At 41.5% G+C, this 14,729-nt stretch overlaps 1 protein-coding gene across 2 annotated transcripts in view; it reads right to left on the reverse strand.

The window, feature by feature from the left end:
- Positions 1 to 3,373: 3,373 nt before the first annotated feature.
- The window catches only part of GPATCH1 (G-patch domain containing 1), a 44,036-nt gene continuing 32,680 nt past the window's right edge, over positions 3,374 to 14,729 (reverse strand). The window contains exons 17-20 of one of the 2 annotated variants that reach the window (XM_075282029.1): positions 12,424 to 12,531; positions 10,254 to 10,375; positions 7,559 to 7,704; positions 3,374 to 3,548 (exon numbers count right to left, since the gene is read on the reverse strand). In XM_075282029.1, coding sequence (XP_075138130.1) covers positions 3,515 to 3,548; positions 7,559 to 7,704; positions 10,254 to 10,375; positions 12,424 to 12,531 — 410 coding nt within the window. In that variant the 3' untranslated portion in view covers positions 3,374 to 3,514. Of the gene's footprint in view, positions 3,549 to 7,558; positions 7,705 to 10,253; positions 10,376 to 12,423; positions 12,559 to 14,729 lie in introns of both variants that reach the window. The other variant, XM_075282028.1, reaches the window with a different exon arrangement.

The following is a 14,729-nucleotide window of genomic DNA, read 5'->3' on the forward strand; positions in this document are numbered from 1 at the left end:
CAAATGAATGTGCTGACATAGCAGGGAGCTGCCGGGGGCAGAAGCCGCGCGGCTTCCGCCTGAAGATAGGGCAGGTCGTTTCTTTTTTCCGCTAGCGGCAGCCCGCCGCTAGTGGAAAAAAAAAGCCCGGCGGTCTACATAGACCACCATTGTAAAGGGGCGGATTTTGAAGCGAGATCCGCTGTCAAAATCCGCCCCTTTGCCCACGTGTGAACTAGCCCTTAGATTGTGTTTTAATTTATTTTGGACGTTACAAGGCTTACAAGTGTAACAACGATTTTCCAGATTTACAAGAAAATTCCCCAAACTAATTTTTTTAGGGACCACTTCAGTTCTGAAAGGAATTATAAAGGCCTACATAATAGAAACACCCCCAAATCACCCCATTTTCAAAACTACACCCCTCAAATTATTCAAAACAGCATTTGGGATGTATGTTATCCCTTTAAGCTTTTCATAAGAATAAAAATAATATGGAGGTGAAATTTAGACATTTCATTGTTTTTCACTAATACATTCATTTAGACCAGAGGTCGCAAACTCAATATACCTGGGGGCCGCTGGAGGTAGAGTCTAGGTGAGGGTGGGCCACATCAGTTTTTCCCAAATTTTTTTTTTCTTCTAAAAGTCGCCATATTCTGATACCCGCAAGTTTATTTTATACTTACGGAGATGTATAGGGCGTCTTTTTTTGCGGGGACGGGTGTACTTTTTAGTTATACCATTTTGGGGAATTGTTATTGCTTTGATAATTTTTTATTCAAATTTTTATCAGAAGCAAAACAGCGGTTTGGCACTTTTGACCTTTTTTCCCCACTACGGTGTTTACCGTACAGGAAAAATATTTTTATAGATTTGTGGAGCAGGTTTTTTTGGTCACAGGGATTCACAGTATTTAACTACTTTTATATGTGTTCTAAGGAATGGGGGGTAATTTGAATTTTTAATACTTTTTAATTTTTTTATATTTTTTTTTTCATTTATTAGACCCCCCTTGGGATCTTGAACCCCAGTGGGTCTGATCACTAATGCTAATGCATTGCAAAAAAATTGTCATTTCTTTTGCAGGCTGCATAGAGCACTGCAGATCGGCCAGGGAGCCTTTACAAGGCTCCCAGCTGTCATGCTAACGTGACGACGGCCCTGGAGCATGCTCCAGGCACCAGCGATCACCGGCAAAATGGCGGTGCTCAAGCGCCACCAGGAAAAATGACGCCTCGGTCAGCTTTGAGGCGTTGGAGGGGTTAATGCCCACGATCGGTGCTGGCGCCGACCGGAGGCATTAACACTGGGTGTCTGCTGTGTAAAACAGTAGACACCCGGGAGGTATGGCGGGCACCCGCCATAGCTAAACACCTGACGTCCGCAAACTATTGTCCCGAGGGCCGCAGGTGGCCCATGCGCCATGAGTTTGAGAACCCTGATTTAGACCTAAAATTAACACATTCACAAAAAGTTAAAGTAGAAAATGCATCTGGCAGTTTATCGTGCAATTTCTTCCAAGCACAGAAATATCCCACATGTGGGTGCAAACTGATTTTTGCGCAGACGGCTGCACATGCAAGGGAAGGAGCGACACTGGGCTTTTAAACAGTAGATTTTGCTGGAATCGCTTTAATGTGCCATGTCTCATTTGCAGAGCCCTTAGAGTACCAAAACAATGGAAACCCCATAAAATTTACCTCATTTTAGAAACTACACCCCTCACAGAATTCATCAAGGGGGATAGTGAGCATTTTGACCCGATGGCTGTTTCACAGAATTTACTAACATTGGGATGTGCAAATGAAAATTTACTAAAATGTCACTTTATCCCCAAAGTTTTCATTTTCACAAGGGGTTAAAGGAGTAAAAGCCCCCCACAGTTTGTTAAGCAATTTCTCCTGAAGATGGCAATAGCCCATATGCGGTCATAATCTGCTGTATGGGAACATGGCGGGGCTCAGAATGGACAGAGCGCTGTTTGGCTTTTAAAGGGCAGATTTTGCTGGAATAATTTTCAGGTGCCATGTCGCATTTGCAGAGCCCCTAGAGTACCAATACCATGGAAACCCCCTAAAAGTGACCCCATTTTGGAAACTACACCCCTAATAGAATTTATCTAGGAGTTTGGTGAGCATTTTGACCTCACAGCTATTTCACAGATTTTATTAACATTGGAACATAAAAATGAAAAACTACTTTTTTTTCCAATAAATTGTCCATTTAGCGCCATATTTTTAATTTTTGCAAGTAGTTAAAGAATTAAAAGCCCCCGACAGTTTGTTACACAATTGCTCATGAACACGGCAATACCCCATATGTGGTCATAATCTGCTGTATGGGTACATGGTGGGGCTCAGAATAGAAAGAGGGCTATTTGGATTTTGGAGGGCAGATGTGGCTGTGTCATGTCGCATTTGTTGAGCCCCTAAAGTATCAATACAATGGAAACTCCTCTAAGGTGACCCCATTTTAGAAACTACATCTGTCATGGAATGTATCAAGGGGTATTATCTTTTTGAGCCTAAAATGCTTCTCAAAAATTAATGTACAAAATGCATATTGAAATTTTTAAAGAAATATGCCATTTCAGCGCCCAATACGTTGCACCCACTTTGTGTTGTTAGAGACCTGCACTCCTAAAACTATTAAGTGGGCCATTACAAGGGGCAAAAAATTATATATGTGGGTATAAAATGCTGCTTGGGCACACAGCAGGGTTCAGAAGGGAAGGAGCCCTGCGCTTTTTAGCTTTTGGAGTACAGATTCAGATGTTTGGTATCTGGAAGCCATGTCATGTTTGTAGAGCCTGTAGGGTACCGGAAAAGTGGATTGCCCAAAGGAGCAACCTCATTTTGAAACTGCACCCCTCAAAGAATTTATCAGGGGGTGTAGTGAGTATTAGTATCCCAGACGTGACTGCACAGTGGATGGCGAAGAGGGAATATGTAAGCTGTGCAGAGGACATTGCAAAAAAACAAATTCCCTACTATGTCCCAGAAGCTCCTATGATTGGGGAAGTCACTCTGGGGTCACTGCCGGTATATTTTCCCTCATAAGCTGTAAATCTGGGGTGTCCCTTGATATTTGCTTGCACAGCTTATATATTCCCTACATGACGCAGCCAGTTGTGTTCTAATGATTTGGTGATTTTGGTTTTGTTTGGTGTTGTTTGCAAAATTGTTTAACTTTTTATTATACAAATAATGACATCTGTTTCTCAGTATTGGTCTGAAAGTGGCCAACCCCTTTAATGCACATGTGAAAACAACCCCATAAGTACCCTATTTATTTAAACTTTTTGGCCATGTCCAATTTTGTGGCAAATTGCAGATATAGACCAACCCAACATATAGAATACAAGCAGACAGGATAACCAAACAGAGTCTTTACTTTATTTAATAGAAATTAATTCCATAGACTATACAAATTTACATTATTGATCTTGTACACAGACATATTTACAGAAAGTTTTCTGTTGTAGCTGAGAAACGCGACGTGAAGACCCATTCACCGAATAAAATCCATGTTGTCACTTTGAATGAGGTATAGGTAGATTTTTTAACCTGAAAAATAAATATACTTATGTATTTTATACACATAATATAACGTATATAATATGAATGCAATAGCACAATTATTATTTAATATGCTGAGTCACAAAGATATGAGAAATTATATCATCATTATTTATATACCAAAACCTATTACATATAAATACATTTACTGTACTCAAATATTGAGATTCTTTTAGGTTAAGCGGGCACGGTGAAACTGACATTCTGTTTGTCCACTTGCCCTAGGAGAACCTAAATCTATTTTAATCACCTTAAAGGGGTTTTCCCATCACAAGGATCCTATCTATACTGCTTGTTAATGTGAATGTAAGACTTTTCCTAAATACATTGCTTCAGCAAAACTGCTTTGTTTGTCCACTATCTTACTTCATTTTTTTTTTTTTTTTACACATCCCTTGACTTATCTGGTCATAAGTCAAGTGATGTATCTGCTGCTCTGAGGGGGGAGGGAGGAGGGGCTAAGTGCACAGGAGCGAGTCTGGAGGGGGGTAGTTTACACTTTGGGGGGGGGGGGGGCGCACCAATACAGACCCGGCATCCACTGTAATAGAGAGGCAGATGCTGGGGAGTGTAGACGCCGGCACAGGTGAAGCCAGCAGCGGCAGGAGTGATGCTGATATTCCGGAGGGGAGGGAGGGGCGGAGGAGCGGAATAGCAGCATCGCTCCTGCCGCTGCTGGCTTCACCTGTGCCGGAGTCTACACTCCCCGGCATCCGCTTCTCTATTACAGCGGATGCCGGGTCTGTATTACATTGTGAAGGTTGTACGTCCGATGCCTAGTGCATCGACAGGGCACACGCAGGGCCAGCGGGATAGAAGCGACGACTTCTCGCCGCTGGCTTTGCATATGTAACCCCGCCCGCCAATGACATAACAAAGCCGGAAGACAGAAGAATTTACTGCAGCGAAGAGTGGTGAGTATGCGACGTGGGAATACCCCTTTAATGTACCTTTGATGAGTTTCCAGATGAAACTCATATTGGACTGAGACTATGGGATAAAGAGGGTTGGGTCTGCAGGACTTGGTTGCTCATTTTAAGGTAATAGCCAGAATCTACTTAGGGCAAGATGGGAATAGGGGAATGTAGCACAAGACCTTGCCAGTGCTTCTGATCTGCAGCACTATGGGTACAGTACACCTGGCCACTAGAACGCTGACATTAGGACCATCAAAAGAGGTCAGCTCTACCTCCAGGCTACCCTCTTAGTAAGTTTATTTAACAGCAGTAGCAGAGGCACAAATAAGAAAAAAAAAAAAAAAAAAAAAGAGCAAGGAACCAACATGTCCTTAACCCAGAAACTAAAAACAAATGTAGTATTCTTGCTTATTTCATTGGGGACACAACACCATGGTAAGTCCTAAAGCAATACCAAAGGGTGGGAATTACACAGCCATGCGAGCTTCCTAGCACACAGCAGCGGCAGAATCATGGCAGGATGGATCTGGTAGGACCTGGAGTAGGTGTGGATAGAGGCCCAGATTGCTGCTTTGCAGATTTGAGCAGCAAAAGCCTGATACTAAAATGCCCAGGAGTCGCCTAAAAATCTCGAGGAAGAGCCGTTACATAGAGAGGCGGCAGCCAATCCCTAATAGCAAACCAAAACCATCAGGAGATGGAAACCCTGGAGACAGGCAGACCCTTGAGAGGGACCTCAGAGAACATGACAAGGCGTTCGAACGACGGAAGGGGTCACGAGACAAATAGACCCAGTCTGCCCCCAAGAGATTGCTCAAGTTGTGCCTGGGGTCCTGGCAGAAAACCAGTAAAACAAAATTTTCGAGATGTGGAAGGAAGACACCACCTGAAGTAAAAGAAGGTGGCAGACAAAGGAGAACCCTGTCCTAGTGAAGAACCAGAAAGGGAGGCTTACAGGACAGGGAAGCCAGACCAGAGACCCTGTGGATGAAAGAGATGGCCAACAGGAAGCAAACCACCCAGGACTGAAAGCGAAGGAAAGTCTCACCAAAGATCAAAAGAGGAGTTGGAAGCAGCTCAAGGGCGATTAGGATCCCAAGGTTCCATAGCAGGGAGCCGTGTGTCACTCTCTGTAGCAAGGTCTTCACCTGAGGACGGAAGCCCAGGGACTTCTGAAAAGGAATGGAAAGTGCTGAAAAAATACCTTCCACTTAAGAGAATTAAAAATCAAAACCTTGGTCCAGACCAGACTGGGAAAAAGCCGGGATCCAGGCAGGAGAGAGTGATAGCGGATGGAAGTCATTATCCTCACCCCACTGTATATAGGCCTTCCACAAGTGATGAAATAGCGCAGTACGGGAGTTTCCGGCCATGAAAATGGGATGGACAACAGGCTTCAAAAAACTGCATTGCCTCAGGACCTAGTCTTAAACAGCCATGCCAGTAAATGCAGCTAGTGGTAAGGTGGAAAAATGGTCCTAAAGAAAGAGGGCGACTAGCAGAGGAAGAGACAAAGGAACGTCCTCCAGCAGGAACATGAGATTCGTGTACTAGGTCCAGCAGGACCAATCTGGCTGGAACCCCGTTGGTCTTGAGATTCTGAGAACTTGAGACGTAAGAGAAAGAGGTGGCAACCAGTACAAAATGTGGAAGTCCAACCAGGAAATCACGGAGGCAACAGTGCTATGTCCCGAAGGTTCTGGGACCTGGCCCTATATCGAGAGAGTTTGTTGTTCAGGCGGGAGGTGAAGAGGCGTATGCCGGGACTGCCTAACTGGGGGTACAACTGTAGGAGGATCTTCTTGAGCAGCAAGCACACACCCTAGATGAGCTCTCCTAGGCTTTGTTAGTCTGCCGCTTGGTCCATGCCTGAAATGAGGACCACCAACAGGGCTGGAACAAAGCGCTCCGCCCAGATAATAGAGCAGGAGGCTTGAGCAAGGCCACATGTCTCCTGGTTTTAATTCACTCCTGGTTTGTAAGTGGCCTAAGGGTCGGTTCACACTAGCATTCGGTTAAAATAGCAAGACTTTTTTTCTCAGACGATTTCAGGCAGAAACCCTTCGGACCCAAATATAGTCCATGAAGTCCTCTTGTAACTGCTTTTTAAACGGATAGGGTTTCCGTTTTTCTGGACCCCAAGCCGACATGAAGAACAGAAACCTGAATGCAAGACAACTAGCTGCAGAAGGAGCCTCCCTTCTCTTGTCTGTCAGTTAAAGGGGTTATTTGGGTAGAATTTTATATATATTTTTTTTTTTATAAAGGTCTGAAAGTGCTAGTAATGGGTTAAAGAAGCAAAGAAGTGCACCCATATACCCTTTCCAGGGTTTGTAGTGATTTCTGGGCGTCTATGGTTGCTTCTAGCATCTTCTGTTTGTTTACATGCTGTAGCTTCCTACTGTGCAGACTTCCTGTGAAGCTGCTGCACTAACTTCCTCTCACTCAGCCCCCCTCCTCCTCTCTCACTCCTACATTCCCCTCCCTGGCTCTCATTAGAATAGTGATCCTGACCATTACTAACTCCTCCCATATATCTCTTTAGAATAGCGATCCATCCTATTAATAGACCTGCTCACCCTCCTCTGTTTCCCACACTCCCTCCCCGTCTCCCTGGCTAAGATATTACGCCCTCTACTAGAAGACAGGGGGAGGACCCATTCCCCGGACACAGGACGGCTGGTAAGTATTGCAGGGGACAGGGGAGGGGGAAGAGTGTTGGTGACATTCCGTTACAGAAGCGGTGAAATGGAACATCACCGGGTTATCAGAAAGAGGGATATGGGTAATTATTAAAGATGAGCGAATACTATTCAACGAATAGTTTCGAATACCTCCACTCCCATAGGAATGCATGTAAGTGGCCGAACACCAAGAGGTTAAGCACCGGCCGGCGGCGCCAGCCGCTTACATGTATTCCTATGGTGCGAGGTATTCGAATCAACACTAGTAATTATACTTCTTTTTTTTTTAACTCAAGTAAATTAGAAGTTAGGTGGGAGAAGGGAGTTTAGTTTAGGGGTTAATTTTTAGTTTATCCTGGACAACACCTTTAAAGAAAAAGAAAATCTTGCCACTGACCTCTTTAGAAGCTCTCTGGGTGTTATATCCACTGTGGTCTCAGACTCGCTGACACTGTCGTTGCTGTCATCTGTGTCAGTACTTTTATCATCAGATCTCCTACTTTTTTGTTTACTTTTGTGCTTTTGCTTCTTGTGTTTTTTCTTCTATATTAAAAAAATCAAATCAATATACAATTAGCATTCATTATCTATTCCACAAAATTCTATCCCCAGAACAATAAAATTTTGATGACTAGAGCAGGGGTACTCAACTACTTTTAGTAAAGGTCCGTTGACTGGGTTCTGCTATCAAGTAAAGGTCAAAGATGAACATGTTCAGTATTTATGGTATTTTTCGGACAAAACGAGGTGTCTGACTATACGACGCACCCAAGGTTAAGACAAGACAAATCAGGAAAACTATTTCCTAACATGGCATTATACTGCGTGCGGGGGCACTAAGGAGCATTATACTGTGGGTGGGGGCACTAAGGAAAATTATACTGTGGGTGGGGGCACTAAGGAGCATTATACTGTGGGTGGGGGCACTAAGGAGCATTAACTTGTGAGTGGGGCATTAAGGAGCATTATACTGTGAGTGGTAGCATTACAGAGTATTTTTACTGTGGATGGGCACATTAAGGAGCAGTTGAGTATCCATGGCCTAGTGTGTTCTAATATTCTATTAAGCTCTTTCATAGTTTCTTTGTTTCCTACAAAGATACCATCTGTATTCTATGTTTTGGTACAATTCCGGGGACACCAAATTTATATGATTTGATTTACATTTTAACCCCTTAACAAAAATCCAAAACAGTATCACTGGGAAAATGGCGGCGTCCACATTGGTCAGTTTTTACCAAGGAGCAGTTAGGTTTAACTCTTTCCCGGCATCCGCCGTACTAGTACGGCAGATGTCGGGTGTTTAACTAGGTTTCATACAGCAAAAACCATGCGCTAATGCCCTGGTTGATGCCCGCATCGATCACAGGCATTCACCCTTCTGGTGCTTCGGTCAAAGCTGACCAAGGCGCTATTTTCCTGGCGGCGCATGGGCGCCGCCATTTTGCCAGTGTTCGCTGGCCCCTGGCGCTCCCCAGCCTGTCTGCAGTGACTTATAACTAATGACAGCCTGCAAAAGAAATGACGATTTATTGTAATGCATTGCATTAGTGATCAGACCCCTTGGGGGTTCAAGACCCCCAGGGGGTCTAATAAAAGTAAAAACCAAAAAAATAAATTAATTAAAAAGTATTAAAAATTCAAATCACCCCCCTTTCCTTAGAACACATATGAAAGTACTGAAACACTGTGAAACACATACACGTTAAGTATCCCTGTGTCCAAAAACGCCTGGTCTACAAATGTATAAAAATATTTTTCCTATATGGTAAACATCGAAGCGGGAAAGGAAGTCAAAAGTGCCAAACCGCTGTTTTTTCACTGTTTTGCCTCTGATAAAAGTTTGAATAAAAATTGATCAAAGCAATACCAATTCCCAAAATGATATAACTGAAAAGTACACCTGGCCCTGTAAAAAAAAAAAAAAAGATATCCTATACATCTCTGTACACAGAAGTACAAAAAGAAGTTACAGGTGTAAGAATATGGCGACTTTTAGGGAAAAAAAAAAAATTGCACAGTTTAGGATTTTTTTTTAAGGGGTTAAAATATTAATAAAACCATATAAATTTGGTTATTGCAGGAATTGTAACGAAACATAGAATACAGATGACATGTCATTTTGGCTGCACAATGAACGCTATAAAAACGAAACCCGTAAGAAAGTCGCACATTGCACTTTTTCTTCAACTCCACCCCATTCTGAATTTTTTTTCCAGCTTCCCAGTACATTGTACAGATCAATTAGCGGTAGTATCATGAAGAACAATTTGTCCTGCAAACATTAAGACCTCATATGGCTCTGAGAGCAGAGAAATAAAAAAAGTTATGTTGTTTGGAAGGAGGGGGTGTCAAAAACGAAAATTGAAAAATGTCATCAGCGGGAAGGGATTAATGTATAAAACAGCATTTATACCACCGGCATCAGCCATACTAGTACAGCAGATGTCGGGAAGGGGTTAATAGCAGAGAACAATATACATGAAAACATACACCTTTGACTGTAAACCAGGGGGTCACAGGATGATGGTTATCCCAACTGTCAGACATTTATAGTGGATTTGCCACAAAAGCCTTTGATTGGAATTTAACTTGAGGCTGGAGACACAATGGTTACAGGGTCACTGGGATAGCCACCACGTAGTCACCGGCAGCTAATCTCATGCAATATACAGTAGCAGCATGAGTGACCTGTGCTGTGACTTTCAATCCCACAGCAAGTAACATTATTACTGTACGTTTTGGCAATGCAAGGGCTGTGATAGGCCAGCAGAGATTTCTGAGAGATTCTGTGAGCTGTGAGTGTTTTGATGAACATCTACATGTCCAAGCTTTGTTAAGATTTTTGAGGCAGTTTTCAAAGCCAAAACAGGAGCAGATTTACAGATTTACCTTTATGCTACCATCTTTTACGATTCACAATTGATTTTGGCTTTAAAAAACCCTGAACCAAACCTCATCACAACCAATTGGTGGGAAAGCACCCTTACTACATTTCCATACAAAACATATCAGTTATGACTAACATTACATCTATTGTTATGGAGAAAGTGGATATTCTCACTGGATTTAGGAGATTAAACAAGTCTCACCTTTTCCTTCTTATGTTTATGTTCCTTTTTCGTCTTGTGTTTTTCTTTGTGTTTTTTGTGTTTCTGCTTCTTAGTGGGATCATTCAGACTCCCAGAGTAAGTGCTTAACATCGGAGTACCATCTGAAATTGAGCAGAAGAAAATATAACAATTGGAAGGGGAAGCAGTCACCAAGCGTCTCTACTAGACCAAACTAAGGGCTCGTTCTGCGCCCGGTCTCCGTTCATGCAGGTTTCTGTTTCCTGCACAAAACTGAGCAGGAGATGAAAACCTGCAGGACTCTTTCATAACCATTCATTTGAATGGGTTTGAAAGATGTCCAGCCGTGAGCGCCGGTGAGCGTTTTATGCTCTCTGCCACGAAACCGTTTTTTTAAAAAACAAGCAGTACTCTGTGTCCAGTTTAAAAAAAACCTGGTTTCACGGCGGAGAGCATAAACCGCTCACCAGCGCACACGGCTGGACCCGGTCTGCCAGCTTTCCGTCTTCTGCATGCAGAAGACGGATAGCTCAGAATGGACTCCGGGCGTTAGTGTGAACCTAGCGTCAGCCATGGTGGAACAATAACTGCCTAAAATCTGGGCACAGATATAAAACCATTACACAAATGAGGATTCCAAATCACTACTTCAAACAACCAACAAAACTCGCCCTTTGCAATTTTCTCCTCCTTGGACTGCATTAAAGCAACATGCAAATGCTAGAAAGAATATGCTCGAAAAACTGGACTTAATGGTCATATTCCTCTAAAATTACTGCCCCTGAGATATATTCGTATTCTTATACCGGATAGTGAAACAACTCACTGAGAAGACAATGGTTTAAAAAACATAAAATGGCTTTCTATTTTCTATAAAGAACTGTCCAAACCACCACATGATACAAAAACTAAGCACATATCAAATTGGGAGAAAGAATTCGGAAAACCCTACCCCTACGAAAAGTGGCTAAAGGCATTTAACTGGACTAGTACAATATCTAAAGGAATGCACCACCTTGAACTCTTGCAGAAAACTAATACTAAGATGGAATCTAACTCCCTAGAGAATTTCCTAAACAAATACCAATTACTCTGAAAGATGTTGAAGAGGACGTGGCCAAAAGGCCATATTTACAAATATGGTGGACATGCCATCTTACAAAAATCTTCTGGTCCAAAGTATTTATAGCATTAAACAAAACCTTATTACTAAATCTTTCCATATCTCCGGAACTTGCACTTTGCTTCTTACAGACTTATTCCTTAGTTGGAAGTTGTAAAACAGTAGGATCCCATATAATTCTAGCAGCAAGAAGTGTTGTGGCTACAAAATGGAAAAGTACAGAAGATCTGAGACTTTCAGAAGTAAAAGCTAAGGTCAAACAAGTCAAAGAAATGGAATTAAACTATACTGCATATTCTCCTACCTGGGGAAAAATATACAGAATAGATACCATGGAAACCAGAAATATTTAATTAAAATACTCTACTTAGTCCCACATTTTACTAGGTCTGAGAAACCTGTCGTCATTGTGGTATTTTATAATCTCTCAACAAGATTTCTCTTCATATACTTCCAACATCAATATTAAAACTATACATTACCCTGGAACTGTACCTCTCATCGCTTATATAAGAAACTGTTAATCTAATGATAATCCATAAAACAAGTTGATTTATTTTTTCCGATTAAGAGTATAAATATTGACTAATTCACAGTCATCTCCTTTACCTGATCACCTAACATCCTATTCCTCTTCCCACTTCTCCATCCCCTTTACATCCCTACCTAAAAGCCGACAGCTTTTCGTTTTCCTATTGTCAGCCTCCTAGTGGCCAGGTCTACACCCATGGTGCTGTGTCCCCATTGAAAAAAGCTAGAAATATACATTTTTGATAAATGATGTTATTTAGAAAGTAGGTGGGGGAAAGTGTTTAGATTAATGTAAGGATTTGTTTTTATCCCGGACACCCCCTTTAACTTACTTGTATACTGACACATGATGACCTGAGGCTACTGGTGGCAACCGGTCTTATTTTTTTTCAGATGCGCTGTTGTCATGGAGACTTGATATGTTTTAGACTACTAATTAGTATAACTCTAGAGGGGTTGCCAATAATAACCAGAAAGATTACATGGCCTCTATCGGCAACAGCTATGCATTTTCTTGGCACCACTTGAATGACTTACTAGATGGAGGCAACTTGGGACCAAATTCTTCCACATCCATTATTTTCAAAGCTTCTTTTGCGGCAGGAACAGATAGAGGAGCCAAAAGCTTTATTGTGGATTCAGGTTCTGTGAATAAAGATGGTTTACATAAAACTGTGAAGAAGACAGAGAAAAATATCGGTCCTATTATTGCTTCCCTATTCAATACAATAACTCAATATGCTTTCATTGCCAGTTGGGCGATCATCATTCTCCATTATATTGGTCTCAGAGACAACCATATATTCAAATGAATGGGCGTGTAATATTCGGACACGCAATGTCCTCCAATGAGATACACGTTGGCTGACAAAGGAGCGTTCCAAGTGAGGAAACAACCCCCACCCCCGACGTTCTTATTCCTAAACAAGACACACGAAGAAGAGCTGTCCTCATGAAACAACCCCTTTAATCGGGTCTGTGCAGACAGAAAATGTGCAATGATGGCGGCATTTATTGTTACTGGCAGGCTCAGAAGAGCAAAGTCTGTGGTAAAGAAGTATTTTTTAAGGGTTTTTTTTCCATTTGTTTATTACATTAAAATGGTTTTAGGCTGCACTGACACATTAAAACTCAATTGAATGTTCCATGTATATAAGAGGAGATCTGTAGCATGTTAAAATGGTTTGTTCCATTTCTGTAAATAATAAAGTTATCCTTTATATAACGATAATTTATATAATTTTCCATTAAACTTGCTGTTTCCGTTCCTCATGATTTTCTAGATCTCTGCTTGCTGTTCATGGTCATGTGATGGACACACAGGTGCACAGCTTGTTACAAGACAGATTTCGGACTACTGAGCTGTGACTGTAACGCACTGTGCACCTGTGTGTCCATCATATGACATGGACTGATTTTTATCCACTGGAAGTTATCAATGAATCACCACAAGATGATATCTAGAAAATAGAAAGGAACTGATACAGAAAGTATGTTGGAAAATTATACAACTTTTCGTTACACAAACAAAATTTATTCACTGAAACTGGACGTTCCCTTTAATGCCTTCTGACCCTCCACAGCAACTTTAAAGACGTAATTCATATTTAGAATCTGTGTGGGAGGAATTAGTTAAGTGACTAATCTTTTAACAAAGCATGACTAACCACTTTATCTTGCCATTCTGTAGTGAATACATCCCTCTTTATTTTGCAGAAGAGCACCAATGTTTTGTTTTTTTTCTCCATGGGACTGTTTGCAGTTTGCCCACCATTTGGAGTACATAATTGATGGCATTTAGTTTTTATTGTATGGCAGTATATTGTGGTTGGCCATATTAATATGCAAAGGTAGCTTTTAGAGAATACCACTGCTTGTTTCTAGGAACTGAAATCATGACTACAAGGAATTCCCGTTTATACAATGCCATGTTTAGTCTATCAACATAAAGTGGCGATGTATTAGTAATAGCAAGCACTTTCACATATTAATACATCAAGGTTGTTAAAGTGCTGGGGTTTCTATGGAAAAAAAAAAAAACTAAATGGGGCAGATTTAATAATATTGTCTAACAGACAGCGCAGTTACACATTGCAAACTTAGACTAGACAGTGCAGTCTATGGAGGATGTACATAGGTTACAAACAGACATTGGCATACTGAGTGTTTGGGCATCTAAATGGCAAGTGAGGTTCAATGTAGATAAATGTAAAAGTTATGCATCGGGGTAATAAGAATACACATGCAACATATGACCTAGGGGGAGTAAAGCTGGGGTAGTCACTGGTGAAGAAAAGACCTGAGTACTTGTAGATAATAGGTTAAATGACAGCATGCAATGTCAGGTAACTGCTTTTAGGGCTAGTAGGATATTGTCATATATTAAAATGGTTATGGACTCGCGAGACAGGCATGTATTTTTATCACTTTATAAATCATTGGTGTGGCCCCCATCTGGAATATGCAGTTCAATTCTGGGCAACAGTTCATAGAAAGGATGGCCACAAAGGGGCATGGAAGACCTCAGCAAGGCATAAAAGAAAGATAAAGATAAAAAAAACAAAAAAAAAAAAACGGGAATACCTCCTTTAAAATGTGCCAAAGAGTGAAATACGATTTGATAAATCTGGCATGTGTAGACTGTGTAGTCTAACGTTTCACCACTTATTGGTTAGTTTTGAATACAACAAAAAAGAAAAAAAAAAAAAAGCCCCAAAATGTTGACAAAGTGTTTCAACTAGTGTTGAGCGAATAGTAGATACAAATACCTCGCTCCCATAGGAATGCGTGTTAGCGGCCGGTAAATCTTCACAGCGCTTAACCCCTTGGTGTTCGGCCGCTTA

This window comes from Leptodactylus fuscus, chromosome 7 (assembly GCF_031893055.1).
Source record: "Leptodactylus fuscus isolate aLepFus1 chromosome 7, aLepFus1.hap2, whole genome shotgun sequence".
Taxonomy (NCBI): domain Eukaryota; kingdom Metazoa; phylum Chordata; class Amphibia; order Anura; family Leptodactylidae; genus Leptodactylus; species Leptodactylus fuscus.